The following is a 17,666-nucleotide window of genomic DNA, read 5'->3' on the forward strand; positions in this document are numbered from 1 at the left end:
GCCCGAGTTTTGTACAGCTGGTATGTGCCTCTTAAAAATTCTCTGATCCATCAGTTAGGCTGTCCACCTGATGTTACGTGTGTGCGCAAAGGTCCTGTGATTGGATAGTCAAAACTGAATATGAAACGTAAAGTAAAACTTGTCATTTAATTGGAGGCTTGATGCAAGATTTGGAGACGAGTATGATGCACAGAAAATGTTCAGGGTCTGAACAGCTTCTCTAGAGAGTTGAGGAAACACACCAGAAATGGTGAAATGAACATTACTGGGGTTGCAGTGGTGGGCGGGAATGATCGAAGGTAGGGCAAGTGAATCTTGGAAGAAGCAAAGACTAAAATAACATTTGTTCCGTACGTGTCCTGGGAATATCAGCCCTTGCCAGTAGGCCTCTTGTGTCAGTTTGCAGCCACGGTCTCCTCAATCCAGTTCCTGAATTTGCAGATCTCTGTGAAGATAGCAGGGTGCTGTTTGGCTGCACACCGTAGAGCTCCCCATGAAACGACCCCGTGAAGGACCCCGTTGCAAACCAGGGGGCCGCCGGAATCGCCCTGCAGATTCGTCAAAGCAAAATGGTCAGAGGCAAGGGTGGGGTGGCCCTTGGAAAGAGATGTCCTAGTCAGACGGGCAACCCCGGGAGCGAGGAGGAGCGGCAGGGCTGCCACGGCTTCCTCGCCCGCTGGGCTCCCTCTGGCAGACAGGTGGCACCAGTGAGGAGAAGGCGGGTGAGGAGCAAGAGCGGGGGCTTCAGTGGTGGCTATGCAGCGTATGGCACGCCACAGGTGGACCTGTGATATATATTAGCATGTACACAAGTTAAAAACATTTTAAATAGAAATGTTAAAAAGATCTCTATTCAGACATCAATGTGTAGGCCATCTAGCCACTGAGGCACAGCATTGTCGGTATGAAAAAAGTCAGACACTGGGCCGGTCCATGGCTCAGTTTACAGCCGGTCACTCTGTGGTGGACAGTTTGATGTGAAACCCACAGTCCCGCTGAGAGGTAGGTGCTACACCCCATTCATGCAGTGAGTCCTGGCAGACGCCATGTGAGGTGCGAGTCCTTTTCGGAGTTGTCCAGTGCTGGTGGGGTAAGTCACAACCTGGCACCTTTTGTGTGGGATCAGGTAAGAGGCTGCCTGTTTCTGGATGTTCCACAGCCCATTTAGCATTCTACTGGGAACTGATGTTAAAAGTTATTACGCAGAAGTTGTGTGAGTGCCGGGGGGACTTCCTGGATTTGAACCTGCCAATCGAATAATTCCAGTAAGGAAGGTCCACATGCACCGGTAGAATTGGACTGCTCATGATTGTTCTGTATTCTCTCACTAGGGCATCTTGCCTTCGTGAAGCTGGTGGGGCTATTTGGCTTAGAACAGGAAGCCAGGAAGTAGGGGTGGATTTGAGACATCTGCTTTATAGTCCTCATGGTGTTGAATCTGGCCTCAGTCTTGCTAGTTGAGCCATAGGGGGTCGCAGGATTCTGCTGTGCAGTGAACCCCCCGGTGCCCATGTTCTGAGGGTGACCACTGAAACGCCCCTTTTTGTTCTGCTTAATTTCTGAAGTATTTTTGTTCCTAGTAATTGATTTTTGAAGCTGCGTTCTCTAACTGCATCCTGCAGGAGAGCTGCTGAGAAGGGGGACTCGCTGAGGGAGCAGGGCCAGTGAGCGATCTTGCCGCAGGCACTCCTGCACCTGTGGCCAGCGCTGCATGAAGCCAGTGAGGCTGGGAAATTGGAAGTAATGGGGATGCACCGGTGAACTCTTTTTGAAAAAAAGGTGCCCACTCCTTCCACTGGCAGAGTTTTGAAAGTAGCAGACTGCCTGCCCTTTCACACACCTGCCACTCCATTTTGCAACACTCTCTCAACTGGGTGATAATACTCGTGCAAGGGTGTTCACCCTCATTTTGATGCTCACCTGGCAGCTGTCCGTGCCTCCTTCCATTTTCCCTGCACAGATCTCGGTGTCTGAAAAGTAGGTTCCATATATGGATTTGCATACGTCTTTTGGCATGATGTTGGTATCCATACACTGCAGGGTATGGGCATAATTAACTGCAAGAGGAATCGTTCAGTGAGTGGATAACATGCAGACTGTTTGGAGGGCTTGGCTATTGTAGCTTCAGGGTCCCTCCTTGAAAGCCTTAAATCTGATTCCCCAGCCCAGGAATGGGCAGAAAGACTCTGCAAGGTTTCACATTCCAGCTCCCAGCATTCGTGACCATTGACCATGCTGGCAGGGCCCCCTGGAAGTTTTAACTCAGAAAATGCTGCATTCTGCCTATCCCAGCTCAAAGCTGGAAATACAATACGAACACATGAAGTCCTCTTCCTTTGAGTAAGGTCAAGGATGCTTCTACTTGTGTCTCTTCTAACATTCCCTGTAGCTGTTTGAGATCTCCAAAAAAGAAAGATGGATTTCTTAGCACTTTATCCAACATCCTTTTAACTGGGGGTGCTGATGTTCTTTTTTAGATTTATATCCCGCTGTTTTTCTTACAAAGAACTCAAAGTGGCTTATAACACTCTTCTCCTGCTCTCAGTCTTATCCCCACATTGTTTCTGCTCCTGCAGATAAATCGGTAGCCCCTGGGCTTCCTCCTTACCTTTTGGGAAAGCAGTGGTGCCCCAGCCTGACACCATGCACTTTGTCCCATGGGATGCACACTCTTTCGCTATGGGGATGGTCTTCACTGTGTCACCCAGGATGGCAGGAGGGTCCAGCTGCACCAGCATGATGTCATTGTAAAGAGACAGAGGGTCAAATCCAGGGTTGCGGATGTTCTTGACTGCCTTGGAGTGCTGTTCTCCCACATTGTGTGTGCGCAGGTCATGCTTCCCAAGGTGCACGGTGAGGGAACTATGCAGCAGACAGAAACCAGGGCTCAGAGCTGTTCAGAACAGCCCTGTGGCGCAACCCTTCCTAGACAGCCACTTCAGAGGAGGAAACCAGGGCTGGATCTGCCACCCTAGCAAATATTGTCAGCCTTTGGAAAGCTAGAATGTCAGGCCCCGGTTTGCCTAGGTTTCCTCCCAACAAAATAGTTCTCTTCACGTTGTTGGGGTTGTTTATCTGTTTTGACACACAGGAGCTTCCAATTTACCCTCCCTCCTCCTGCAGTCTGATGCAATATAGGCCTGGAAGGGCTACACTGCATTTTCTGAAAAAGTCATGACGGTCTGAACCTGCTCAAACTGACATGTTAGATTTCCCTCCAATGCCTGGGAACTCAGCATCCGTTTCAAGCGGTCATATCCCAGTCAGCAGCATCCTGATACACAAAGCCGTCCAGGTGAGCTTTCTCCTTGCTCAGTTTGCAGACTCACAGGTAAATGATGGTGGTAATGGCCCCTCCCTTGGGCAATCCTGACATACATGCCTGAGTATCTTCTGGCACCTTCTGGCTTCATGCCAGGTCAGCCACCGGCTAATACAGTGACGGCTGTCAGTGAAACACAGTTCTTGCAAGGCTGCGTAAATCTTGTGCACGTGCCCCTTTAAAATTGTTCCTTCTTCCTCATCCCCGTCCATTCTGTCCATTCTGACATTGACACTCTTCAGCTTGCTCAGTATAAATTTAGAGAGACCACAATTTCAGTTTCAGAATTTGGGTGTAGGTTTCATTTTCATTTTTTTGGTGTGCATCCTCACTACCTTATTTTGATGTGATTTAAAGAACTGGCATAATATGCTCTTGCCAGCCAGTTCCCATTAGCAGACTACTGACCTTACTGGCTGAGGCTGATGGGAGCTGTATTCCCAATGTCTGTAGAGACCCACCCTGGGAAGGCCGCTGTACAGGATGAAGCCTGGCCATCTGTTCTTGCCCTCCATGCCTTGCTTTACTAGGGCAGGTGTTTGTGGCCCAGGTCGCCCTCCCACATTTATTTTATTTATTTATTTATTAAAACATTTTTATGCCGCCCCATTCGCCGAAGCCTCGGGGCGGCTTACAACATAGATAAAACTATAAGTTAAAATCCATATAAAATAATCTTAATTAAAACACACATTATCCTCCGTGTCCAGAAATCCGCTTTCTTTGTGCATTCTAGTAAAAGCTCCATTTTGTGAGGACGGCCTTGCACGTGCTTGTGAGATGGCCCGCAGACGTGGCCGTGTGCTGTTCTGCCTTCGAGCAGAGCTCTAGCCAGCTGGACCGAACCGCTTCAGTGGGGCCTCTGTGAGAGCCTTCCACCCTGCCCTACCAGGAGAGCCTCACAAAACTTTGGCTACCTGGGGATTGCTGGCTTTGGAGGGTCACCTCGCATTTGCCCGAGGCTCTTGACTATAAAGCCAGGAGGGCTATTCTTGCCCTTAATTGTTTCAATTTGTCTCCATCTTTCTCTCAGCATGTGCCTCTCCAGTCCTGTCCTATTTGAAGTCCTGTGCTTCAGGATGTATATAGACAGGATGATGATGATGATTACATGTTTATGCTGCCCGTAGGTGAAGCCCTCTGGCTGGTTCACAACATTTTAAGTCCCCCATCCAGATTTCAACCAGGCCCCACCCTGCTGAGCTTCCAAAGTTAGGCAGGGTCAGGCATAATGCATTTCTATCCTATCTTTTTCCTCTGGTGAAGAACCCAAGTGGACTTGCATAGCTGCATTCTATACTCACAACAACAACCCTGTGAGGCAGGTTAGGCCAAGAGTGAGTGAATGGCCCAAAGTCACTTGGGGAGCTTCAGGGCCAAGTGAACGCAGAATTCCTGGGTTCCCAGTCCACCCTGCCACTCTGCTTCTCACTGGTTTAGCCAAACGTCATTTTCAGCATGAACTTTTGTTTCCAAAGACCTATTTATTTATTTAAAACTTTTCTATACCGTCCCATCACAAACATCTCGGGATGGATTACAACAATATTGATAAAATAGAATGAAAATAAAAGTAAGAGTAAAAAAAAAATCACAGTATCCAGTATTCGGTGTAAAAACACAAAACAATTTTTGATGCATGCTATTTCTGTCTTGTAAATGCACATGCCACCAATCATACTTGAAAGCATGAGCCTTATTCCAATTAAGCCCTGCTGCGAAGTGCAGAGCTTTCTAAGGTGATTCTCTACGTTTCAGACTGAGGCAGCCCTAGGAGGCAGTGGCAACCTCTTGCTGGACTGGCTTTGGAGCAAGCCCCTGATACCCTGGGAGCTGCAGCTACCCCCTCCCTCCCCTCACACTCCTCTTTCTACTCAGGAGCCCATAAACTTACTTTCCGGGACAGTGTGCAGCTGTGACCACCCAGGACTCGTCAATCAGGGCTCCTCCACACCGATTTCGGCTGGCATCGAAAAGGAAGACTTGCCAGGGCTGGCTGTGTGGCTTACACTCCACTCCCCCAATGATGCGCTTCCCGGTCTGAGATGGCGGCACTGTGACATAAGCACCACCATATCACATATCTGGGGACGGGAGCAGGTGTCAAATACAGTAACGGTACCATTAGATTCCCTTCTTGCCTCACAACCGCAGAGCTACTACACAGAACCCTGCTACACCAGGTCAGAATAATAGTTTCATTCATTCATTCATTCATTCATTCATTCATTCATTCATTCATTCATTGGTTTATTAAACTGATAATACATCGTTATATGTACCATAAAAGCCAGTAGACAAGTACTGAAATCCGTAATGCATAAAACAAGACCCTAATAAACAGTGCTACAAATGCCATAAAAACATAATGTAGAAGCAATACAATACAAAAAGTGTTAATCCACAACGCCCAAAATTTTCTCTCCCTACAGTCTAGAACATGCACCACAAAAGCAAATCAAAATTCAGTCCTAACTAACGTCCAAATGCCTGGGAAGATCATCTTGGCTTGGTGCTGAAAAGATGACCTTGTCAGTGCAAGGCAAGGCTTCTTTGGGGTGGGGGTCCCATAAATGGGAAAAGGCCTTGTCCTGGACTGACCCCTGCTGAACTCTTGGAGGGAGCAGGCAGCAGAAGGTTTCTAAAGGGGTCCTGTAGGTTCATATGGGAAAAGGAATGTATCCCAGGGTTTATGTCTTAAAACCAGCACTCTTTAAACCAAGAAAGCCTCATACTGGCTACTCCCAATGGCAACAGCTTTCCAGGGTCCTAGCATAGCCCAGCTTTCACTGGAGTTAGGGACTGAACCCAGTGAGGACTTTCTGCGTACAGTATATGCAGAGAGCCGAACTATGTACATTCCCTTGCCACAGCACTCTTTTCAGGGTAGGTATAATCAATATTATATCATTGTCACTGGGAAAGACAACTGGACACCAACTGGACCCCAGTCATGACCCTTCTTTTAATCCTGAGAGCTTATGCAAATGGCCATTCTGAAACACGTTTGTGGGAGGGGCTCTTGCCACCAGCACTGATGTTCCCCTGGGCCACCACAGTCAGTCAGCCTTAGGAGATCACCCTTAACCCTCCTAAGACTTAATAAAGTCTTTCAAGAAGTCAGTATTCTTTGCTGTTAGTAAAACTTAGAAATGAGCACCGCATTTAAAAATCTCAATGGCAGAATGCGGTCAAATCCATTAATCCTCCACCTTAGACTTCTGGGTAAGGCTTGTTCAACAGCAAGCTCTTCTACAGGAGCACTGCTACCTCAATGAATTCCATAACCTTAGTTGGCCTGAGAATGACAGCGGTTGGCTCTGACCAGGCAGCTCAGCCGTATCTGGTTCATAGGTTCTGGCAATGCCCCCAAATCGCTCTCTTCTGGGAGGCCATCGTAACTTAAATGAACACATTATCTGCTTCACTGACCCTAACAGCTAATAATTTAATCCTGGATTGTAGACCAGCTCTAGGGGCACTTCAGACGCATCAAATACAATGGCTCCAGCCTGCAGCTTTGGTTGCCAAGAGGATCATTTTGCAGCACCAAAAACCTCATGCCACGCTTTCTGTGGATGATGGTGGTGGTGATTGCATTATATTTATGCCCCACCTTTGTTTTGCTCTTGCAAGGAACCATGGCAGTTTACACGGTGCTTCTCCATATTCTTTGAGCTGTGAGATTGTTACTTCTGTGTGTTGACATCTAGCACAGCTTCACTGATATGTGGAGACCAGATGAGAGGGCTGCGTGACATATTTCAAGTCCCACCAAAATCATGTGGGATGGAGCTATCCAGAAACGGTAATTTAACTGCAGCATTACATAGTGTGAACAACCGTCGGCCTTCGCTCCAGATGGGTAGTGGAAAACTTCTGCCACAATCAGATCAGAGCTTCCAGATACAGCTAGGAATCTTAGAATAACCAGAGATTACAAACCAGCCCTGAGCTATATTAATTATTCTTTTTTCTGGAGTCCATGAGAAAAAATATCCAAAGTTGGGCAATATTCTTATTAGGACAAAATGCGCACACTTTTGAGTTTCCCAGAAATGCTAAAATGTGTATGCTTTTGAGTTCTTCAGACATATTCAGGTTCCCATCCTCTACTAGGCTGATGGAGAATTCTGGCAAACTCAAAAGCTTGCCCATTTTTCTGGAATTTTGGTTGATTCTATCGCAGGTATTGCCCAACCGTGAATCAGTAATAATAGGAATTTCTTCCTACCATCCTTAACTTTAGATTACAAACTGGGGATGTACTGAATTAGGTTGACAATTCTATGGTAAAATCAACATCAGGTAACAACAGGGTGGAATGAAAGAAATCTAGTCTTTTTTTCTGTTTTAATTATCACTCCAAACACAGCTCTCAGCACAGAAGTAACTTCTGGGTTCTGTCAATGATATGTAGACCTCTGGAGTGTATGATGAACCAGTAAAAAATACTGTGTATGTTTGGGGAGAGGATTAAGAAGGGACATGTTTTTGAGGAGAACAAACTTTCCAGTGTATGATTCAATTAAAATGCAAATGTAAAATTGCTTTCCTACTGGAGTAGTATTTGTCTAGAGGAGCACTTGGTACATGTGTATACAGCTGCCTTTCTGTATCACTGCAGTAAATCTGGAGATTTTCATTTGAGCTTTTCAGCTTGGTTGAGGGGTTAGGGCTGCTTACCAGGGGATACTGCCAGATATTTGGTCGGTCTTTGAAAAAGGTATGACCAATCCCTTGGAGAATCATTCTTTTAACCCATCCTCCCATTAAGCAGAATTATGAATCATGGAGGCTAACAAATAAGTGGTCTTCTGTTCTGATCTTTGTGCAGCACAACCCTTGTCTCCATAATGCCTGGTTCACACCATCATGCCACAAATTGCCTTCTTTCCCCACAATCCTGTGAACCCACCCAATATCTCTGTATTCTTCTGATCATGTTAACTTTTTAATAGTGCTGTTCTGTTTCTTTCTTGAAAGAAAGAACATCCAAGCAAGGTAAAGAAAGGAAAAGTAAGAGAAGATCAGCAATTAAAGCTGCTTTGCAGCAGGGAACAGAAACTGACTAACAAAGAGTTACTCAGTTTGCCATACTGAACAGGAACTAATTAGAAGCAGGAGCCGCAGTGAGAAGGTTCCAATTTAAATTGTTGCAGGGAACCATTGCTGAATAGGACTTCTTTGTAAATAATAACAGAAGAGTCTTGGCCATGGAATGGGTATTGTAGGATAATATACCTCTGGAACCATCTTTTGAAATCCACTTCCAAATGATTGTAGGAAAGTAATGACCTCCAGGAGCTCTAGTATGGCCTCGGTCCGAGATCTGCTTTCAACATGCCCCTCCACAGCTTGTGCATCTCCTTTTTTTTCCTTCCAAACAACCCTTCAGCATCATAGCCATGACGGTGCTTGTAAAAGAGAGTGGTTTCCCAAAACAGCATGTTTGTGGTCAACTCTCATAGGCCAAGGAACCATAAAAATATGAGAGCCAGTGTGGTGCAGGGGTGAAGAGCATGGGACTGGGACTCAGAGGATCTGGGTTCGAGTCCCCGCTCAGCCATGGAGTCAACTGGGTGACTTTGGGCCAGTCACAGACTCTCAGCCCAACCTACCTCACAGGGTTGTTGTTGTGGGGATAAGGTGGAGGAGGAGAATGATGTAAGCTGCCTTGAGTCCTTTGTAGGAAAAAGGCAGGATCTAAATTGAAAAAAAAAATACTCCCTGGAAACAATTCAAGCGCAGATGTGGCATGACCATTCCATTTTATGAGAACAGGGAGCCCAGGAAACAAACGCCCCAACCCTGCGTGTTCCTGATACACTGTGCTTTCCCTCAGGGCACAACACTACTGAAACGACTGTGACAGGTATATGGAAAGCTTTTGCATCTGTCAGGCCTAGAATTAAAATTAGAATTCTGATTTCCTCCATGTATTCTTTGTATTCTCAGGGTGATTCCTAGCCGACCGGCTTGTTCATTTCTTCTCTCTCCCTCAGGAGTTAAGCAGGTATGCAGGTGTTTTAATCCAGCACAGTATTGTGAATGGGTATTTCTGTTTATGAGTTACAGTACTGTGACTCATCTCAAACCTTTGAGACAGATGGTGGGTTAGGACAGAATGGGAAAATGAAAAGTGTATTGCAACCTTAAGTACAATTTCTGGGAAGTAAACTCATTGAACAGAAAGGGAAGTAAATTAACTCAAAAGATTATCCTCCAAATAAACATGTTTAGGAATAAGCTGTTATTTGCTTCTTAATAGTCCATTTTTGCTGCCAACAGTTACTCTGTTCACTTCTAATATTTTACCGAACAAGCTGTGATTTGGCAAACCTGTCCAGTGTACACTATGGGGACGTCCCCATCGCTTCCCATGAAGAGAACTCCGTGTGCTTCTAAAACTCGGCATACCATATACTGTAATGGGGCGAGCTATGTCAGCCCCCACTTTTAGGATGGTCCGCCTGTTTTAAGACCGTGGTCTTAAAATCCTGAACTCAAGTGCTCATAAGGTTTCCATAACTAGATTCTTCTAACTATCAGCATTTTTTCTTCAACTTTCTGAACCTCCCATATGATTAAACAAATACTCTTTAATGGCCCTTCAGGGAGTTTTCTCAAGTACCATGTGTGTTTTTGAAGAGGGAAAAAGTGGATCATTGACATTCTTCTTTCCCGAGTGTGGCAGGTTTTCACAACAAGCTGCCTACACATGCATATATTTATTTTATTTATTATTAAATTTGTATACAAGGTGCCTGTTAGCACAAAGCTTATATGGCAAGCCCCCCCCCCCAAGTTCCCTTATTTTATTTTTGCACTGTGTGTTCTCTTGGGCTGCCTTTGAAAACCATTCCAAGACTGATCCCAAGGAATTGTTTGCTCTTGAAATACATTCCCTGGCTTTCCAAAATCCGAACTAGCTTCCTATCACAATTCACAGTGTTGATTTATTTCTCACATTTCTTCCTTCAAGGAGCTCAAGTCAGTGCACACTAGGTACCTCAATCTAAGCTTGTAACAATTCTCTTAGGGAGGTTAGTCCGAGAATAAGAGAATGTACGGAAAATGGATATGCACCGTGCCAGTGAGCGTCTCAGCCTGGGTGAACAGGAGTTTCCAGATCTCTGGGAAGTGATACATTCACTGATCAAAAAGGCTAAAAGATTATGGCGAGTTGTTCCTTTCCCCGATCTTGCAGGATAGGGCGGAGTATCCATTCAAATAAAAGAAATAATAATACAGTCCTTATGTCCACTTGACTTGAATGAAATATCCCCCCACAGTTACACAGCAGTCAGTCACATGGTGCATACCACAACACAAAACACCGCACCCCATGTTTCACCCATCTATGAATGGCATATGAATTTCTGCCTATATAAACACGCACATGTACTCACAGCTCTTTTACCTGCAGAAGCAAGAAGTAACACCACGCTCAAGACTTGCTCCATGATACTGAAGGCAAGTGACTAGGGGATGCATTCTTATCTACACAACTGCTCTAGCTCGAAGTAAATCATTGACAGAGACATGAATTTGTTCCTCTGACCACTGCCCTAGGGCTTCATCTATTTCTTTGAAGTGTCCTCACCAGGCACTCGCTGTGATGCTAGTTCTGAAGAATTAAATGGGTGAAGTCTTAGGAGTGGGAGAGACACGGTCACCTGTGGATATGAACATTATAGGAAGGAAGGGCCCAGGAATACTGGAGGAGCTGCTGCTGCTGCAGAGATCAAAGATGCGTGATGTCAAGCAAACTGGAAACTTTAAAAATGGGAGACATCTCTGCAGATTCACTGCGGGGAATGCCAGCAGGCTCCAACTGCAGTTTAGTGCTGGCGGACATGCTGCTCTCCTCCTGATCAAAATTAAGAGTGATCTTAGGAGGGAAAATGAAATCAGGGAGGCATCCAAGCAAGGCAACATTATGGTAATGTGCGGCTTTAATTTTTCTCACATTGATTAAATTAATGCATGCTCCAATCATGACAAATTTCTCTGTACTCTTCATGACTGTGACTAAAAGAACTGATGAGAGGGAGGTGATCCTGGACTGGTGCTGCCCAGGATTTTGCCAGATGTGAATGTTGTTGAACGAACAGGAAATATTGACCATAAGGCTATCACGTTTAATTGTTTTTAAATGGGAAACTGCCAAGGAGGTCCAACAGTTACACTTGATTTCAAAGAGGGAAACCTCCTTAGAGTAAAGGGAAAGTAAACAGGAAAGTAAAGGGGTGGTCAAGATGGTTACATTTCTGCAAAAGACAATAATAGAAGCTCAGCTTGCATGTATAGAGCAGGTCAGGAAAAGCAACACCATGTCTAAGGGGTCAACGGTACAGGCAATGAATAGTGTCCAGTCTTGCCCAGATGAGGAGAACAAAAAGGAACACTAACTTGTACAAAGGAAATGCAAGCTGAAAATAAGTGGGCACAACCAGAGGAAGGAGCCCAGGCGTTCCTGGGCTGGAGCGTCTCATCTGTGGGTTACAGGGAATGTTTAAGAAAGAAGGCAAGTATGCGGAGACAGGCCAGAGATGTACAGAATTATACATGGTGGGGAGAAGATGGGTAGGGAGGCATTTTCCTCCATCTTTCCTAATGCTAGGACCCAGGGTCTTTCCATAAAGCTGACTGGAGGGTGATTCGGGGCAGGTAAAAGGGAGTACTCCTTTGCACTGCACTTACTTACACTACAGGTTTGCCACACAATGTAATGATGGCAAGCAACTTGGATGGCTTCAAAAAGGACCAGACAAATTTATCAGGGATTTGGCTATTAATGGTTATGGAGGCTATATACTAAAGCCAGAAGTGTGCCTATGTATGAAATTTGCTGGGGAATACAAGTGGAAAGGTACCATTGCCTTCATATCCTACTTGTGGCTTTCCAATGAGGACTCCTGGCTGGCCACTGTGTGAATAGAATCTGTACTAAATAGACCTTTGGTATAATTCAGGAGGCTCTCCTAACATTCTTATGAAGGGTTATGGAGGGGGAGAAAGAGAGAGGGAGAGTGTGTCTCCTGAATTCAAAGTGAAGGAGTGGATCGGGGGCGGGGGGGAAGGATCAGAGCCATTTTGAATATAACTTTACAGGGTCAGCCTGGAACACATTGTTAACATGCACTTTTTAAAAATGTGTGAATGCTCTAACAAGGGAGAGCAGGAACCTTGAACTCGCTCTTAGCACCCACCCCAAGACCAAACAAGGCACACAGGACATGTGGTTGGTCTTCCCCACTACGGGGAGATGTCCTGTATTTCTGCTTAAAATCCAGCAACTCTTTCTAGACGTGAATCCACACTCACATGCAGATCTGTTTCCTCTTTTGGCAATAAATGAGTGGATGCAAAGAAGAAATTAACATCCAATGTAGCTTGACACCGAGTAATGCTTTCAGAGGGAAATTCCTCTAAGGAATGGGTGGAAGTGTTTGGCCATTCGGTTAGGTTTAATACATTCATGCACACCAAAAAGTAAAGAGCATTTCCTGGGCATTTTTAAGGGTAAAATGAACAGCTGTGTGTGGTAAAAGGGGCCTGAACTGAGCTCACAGGGTCAGGTAACATCTATTCAATACAAACATGTTACCTGGCAGGCAGAACTGAAGAGAAAAAGGGAAGTACTCACTTGCCAGGTCAGTAATGACATGAAGGACACAGTGGGAGAGGGTAGTTACTGGAAATCAACACAAAAATAGGCTATTGAAGCTTGAGGTTCTGGTCTGCAGGATATCGGGAAGCCTTTGAACAAGAGTTTGGCCATAGCATATTAATAAAATTGGGTATCTGCCACAAGAAGGGAGATGAGTTGCTTATTGATTGCCCATGTTCAAATGATGCTTATCACCTGAAGATGGTACTTGCAAGCTGTAAGGGCTCATCCAATAAAGCTGCTTGGCAGGGTATTAAAGACAGACAAAACAAAGCACATCTTCATACAGTGCACAGTTAACCTGTGGACTTTGTTGTTGCAAATTAACAGTCAATAGCTTACATGGGATTAGCCAAATTAGAAGGACAAGGCTATCGATAATGAGCAAAAAGCTGCAGGGGGGATATATTTCTTTTGCCTCCTGACCTCAAGAGCTTATAGGCATTTCTTGCTGAAAGGCATCTAATAATAGAACATCCAGAGGACTGCAGAATGAACATTTACACATTGTCCTCCTTCCACCCCCGCCCACTAGCTTCACCAGTCCCCAGTGAGGCATGCGGAAGCTTTGAAAGCACTAGAGATATTGCTGATAATTTTCAGGGATTGCACATTGTCTACAGTGATACATTGCCTTGATTCTGGACACTACAGTCCGTATTCATTAACCCCTGTTGATTAAGACCCAGTTTACAAGTCACAGCAACATTCGGGGGCAAGTAACGCTTGGAATTTCAATACAGAAGAAAGTGATGGAGGGCTTCTGCCCCCTGCCATCTATGTGGGCACTATGATCAACATTTGAGGCCTTCTACCACCTGCCCCCTCCAAGCAAGGCTCAGAAGGCAGTGACAAGGGGACGGCCTTCTTGGCAGTGCCCTGCAGCAGTGGAATGACCTCTCCACTGAGCCCTGCCTGGAGCCAACTGTGTCAGCCCTCCCAACACCAGGTGAAGAGAAATGCTGAGACACGTAAAGACATCCCAGGATATTTAGTGACTCGAGGGGCACTCATCAAGTCAGGTGTGTAGAGCACGTTTGTTCTGTATTCTGGATTCTTGTTTTAGCTGTTAAATTGTTTTTGAATTTTATATTTTGGAAAATGTTTGTGGTATTTCATTGTATTACAGGCCTTTTCTAGGAAGTGTTTTAAACTTCCCAGAGATCTTCAGCTACTGGGAGCTATGGAAATGAAATAAATAATAATAAAGCATGGGTTAATTAGCCCACAGTTTAATGAAACCATGATTTGCAGGGTTGTGTACTCTGTGTGAGCCAATGTTGGTTTGCAGAAACAAACTATGAACACCTCTTTTGCAGGTTTTTAGCATGATGTCCACACACTTTCAGTTGTTTGTAGTTTAAATAACCCAAAGTTAACCTATGGTATGTTAACCATAGGTCTTAGCCTGGTGCCAAAAAACAAATAACGGCACCAGGCAGACCTCTCTGGGGAGCGCATTCCATAGATGGGGCGCCACCGCAGAGAAAGCCCTCCTCCGGGTACTCACCCTCCTAATATCATTCACAGAGGGTTCCCAGAGAAGGGCATCTGTTGCTGATCTCAAGGGGTGGGAGGGCATAATTATGCATAATATGCAAAATATGCATATTTAATACTGATTGGGCTTCTCTTTTGTCCTTTTTTTAAAAAAATGCACAAATGGATGCTCTGGGATATACCTAAAATACATGTAAATGGCAGTATTTAGTGCCAGGTAATGAAATTTTTAACACAGCGCTCCTGCTATACACACATTTTGTTAGCTAGGTTAGGCTGAAAGAATAGCTGGTGTCATGTCACCAAGTAAACCTAATGGCTGAGCAAGGATATTAACTTAGGTGTTTCTAAAATACACTCTCACACAGAACTATCTAGGGTCCAACACAGCTGCCTGAATTTTTGGAGGCTTATTTAGTGTGCTTCTGTGCAGACCCTCAAGATGAGCTCATGTACATCAAAAAACTCATGCACCACTGGGATTTCTTCTGACTAGACGTGCACAAGATTGTACTGTAGCTTGTGTATATTTTAGGATGCAATTCTATGCACACTTTCCTGAGAATATGTCCCACTGAGCACAGTGAGATATTTACTTCTCATTAAACATGCAATGGATTGCACTACAGAAGAGTCAAGTACTTTATAATATTTTTCTTTCATATTGAGATTAATCAGTGTGAAGATGCATTTCCCAAATCTATGCCTGTTTCTTTGAGGAATGCAAATAGGAACTTGATGCCGGGACAACTACATTTATAATTTAAGCATTTTGCATCTATTTTTAATAAAATCCAGTTTTAATAAAATCTAGCAACCCTTTTAATGTAGTTGCTCTAATTAAAAATTTAAGATCTCTAGGATTTTTTTTTTTCATGAACAGAGACATAAAGGACTTGAAATCATGAATCAACATAATCTTAACCTGGCATGTTTGACATAATTTTAATGTTAATTCTACTAATTTCAGTGGTAATTTGTATACACATACTCTTTCTGTAAATGTAGGTCCTTAACCATTTCCCTTAAAAGATGTGTTATTGTGCCCATCTATATTAGGTTTTGGTTAAGATATAAAGGGCAAGTAATAAGCTGAAATGCAGAATGGCCACAGATAAAATTATATCTGCCTAATGGCAGCCAGTGTGATGTAGTGTTTAAAATGCTGGAGCAAGGCTCAAGAAACCACATTCTAGTCCTCACTTAGCCATGAAGCTCACTGGGTGACTGTGGGCCAGTCAGACTCATGTGACCAGTCTACTTCTCACAGTTCTCTAAGAAGCAGGATTATGTAACCTGTCTTGGATTCTTTGGAGGAACAAAGGTGGGATATGAATAAACATCTGTATCACCGTGAAGTGTAATCTGCAATGCAGACTTATACACATTCATTTAGAAGCAAGCCTCTGTAAGTTTATGGTACCCACTCTGTGTGTAGGAATGCTGCAATAATCTTAAAATATAAATAAATTAAAAATGCTAAATAAACAATTAACACAAAGTGGCATTAACAGGATGGACTGAAACCTGGAGATTATCTACTTTTATTTTAAATCAATGCTTTAACTGAAAAGGGGAGGGAATCATACTATAAGTGCGTGAAAGCAGGTTTTAAAAATAAGGCATTTGAGGAATAAGGGAGAACTATGCTAATCTATAACCAAAGACTAAGCAAAGTCCCGGATAAACTAAAGGGGAAAAAAATGGGGAATCGCATTAGACCTTCTTGCTGCAGCATCACGAGGAAAGCTGCTTTCAGCACCGCCTAGGAAACGTAACCCCGCCCCGGCGCTCCATTGGCCAACGTGAGGAAAAGGAAAACAAACCCCACCCAGCGCGATGTATCTACGTCACCGTCCAAGGAGACGAGCGGCCAATAGGAGCCTCCCGTTGACGGCCTTCCTGGCGGGCGGCAGCATGCGCAAGAAGAGGAAAGGGGCGCGGCGGGGCGGGGCGTACTATCACGTGAGCCCGTCCCCTGCCGATGTGGTCAGCAGTGGTAGGGTCACGTGATTCACTGCCTACGCGCGGTGGGGCCGGGTGCAGATGGCGGACGCCGAGGCTGACGCGGCCCTGCAGCCGGAGATGCAGCGGCTGGCCGCCGGCCTCCGTTCTCGGCTCTGGCAGCTGCAGGCGGAGCTGAGGGAGCAGGGGGTGGCCGCGGCGTCGTCGGGCGCCTATTGCCGCGGGTTCTGTCAGGTGAGGGGGCACGTAGTGGGGCGGGCCTGCGGGGGAAGGTGCGTCGAGGCGAGCGGGGTGCCCGGGCTGGGCTGGGCTGCGCTGGGGAGAGCGGGGTGGCGCGGTCAGGTGAGGGGCCCGCGGGGTGCGCGGCGCTGCGGTGCAGGGGGCGAAGGTGGCGGCGAGCCGTTGCCTGGTGCTGGGGAGGCGGGGCCGGAGACCGTTCCTGGTGGGAGGCTGAGACGCCACTCCGTCGCTGCCGCCGCCACTTCCCCTTTTTCCTTGTCTCCCTGGTTCGCGCAAGGGTTGCCTTCGGGGTGCCCCTCTGGAAATTCCCTGCCTTCTGGTGCCTCCCGTTCCCCCCCCCCCCACCCCATGGATTCGAGGTTATGCGGTTGCTTTTGGACACTGTGTTCGAAACCTTCTCCCGTCGCGTTTTTTGTGCGTGGCTTTGCTGGAACTACGCGGGGGAGGGACGTAGTGGTGGGGTGTTCAATGCAATCGATTAGCCCTTTGGTCCGATTTCCTTTCTTCCGACCTAGTTTTAGCTAAATCATGTCCCTCCACTCCCCGAGTAGCCTTCTAAAAACGGTTGTTGGAAGGGCTGTCAGAAAATAGGTTTTGCTGTGCAATCCAATGCATGGTTGGGCAAAGAAAGTTATGCTGTTTAAATCCCAAGGAAGCTTCTGTAGGGTAACAGACTTATGTTTCAGTCGTCTTAACGCTCTTCCCTCAAAGAACTGAAGGAGTACATTATTTCTCCTCCCCAATTTTGTTATCACAATAACCCTGTGAGGTAGGGCTGACCCTTTCTGAGTATTGATCTGCACTGAGCTGTGATCTAAGTGCTGATTTGCACAGAGCTGAGAATGACTTCATAGCAAGTAGGTGTGTTGGTGGGTTTGTAATGTCTGGTGTGATCCAGCCCTGCTTTCTGGTGCTTGGGCTGCTCCTGATGGCAATTTCTGCCGTAGTTCTTTTGCATTTTTA

General features: G+C 45.6%; 2 protein-coding genes across 2 annotated transcripts in view; one reads left to right on the forward strand and one right to left on the reverse strand.

The window, feature by feature from the left end:
* Positions 1–395: 395 nt before the first annotated feature.
* LOC123025887 (kallikrein-14-like) lies at positions 396–16,430 on the reverse strand. Its single transcript, XM_044435012.1, has 5 exons — positions 16,330–16,430; positions 5,217–5,406; positions 2,609–2,862; positions 1,921–2,057; positions 396–548 (listed from the first exon to the last, which is right to left on the reverse strand). The coding sequence occupies exons 3-5, from the start codon at positions 2,736–2,738 to the stop codon at positions 396–398; spliced, it is 420 nt and encodes a 139-aa protein (XP_044290947.1). The 5' UTR covers positions 2,739–2,862; positions 5,217–5,406; positions 16,330–16,430.
* A 92-nt stretch (positions 16,431–16,522) lies between these two features.
* RLF (RLF zinc finger) overlaps positions 16,523–17,666 on the forward strand; it is a 32,033-nt gene continuing 30,889 nt past the window's right edge. The window contains exon 1 of the mRNA XM_044434903.1: positions 16,523–16,697. Within this exon, the coding sequence (XP_044290838.1) occupies positions 16,545–16,697 (153 nt within the window). The 5' untranslated portion in view covers positions 16,523–16,544. The remainder of the gene's footprint in view (positions 16,698–17,666) is intronic.

This window comes from Varanus komodoensis, unplaced genomic scaffold (assembly GCF_004798865.1).
Source record: "Varanus komodoensis strain SLA01 unplaced genomic scaffold, ASM479886v1 scaffold29_1, whole genome shotgun sequence".
Lineage (NCBI taxonomy): Eukaryota > Metazoa > Chordata > Lepidosauria > Squamata > Varanidae > Varanus > Varanus komodoensis.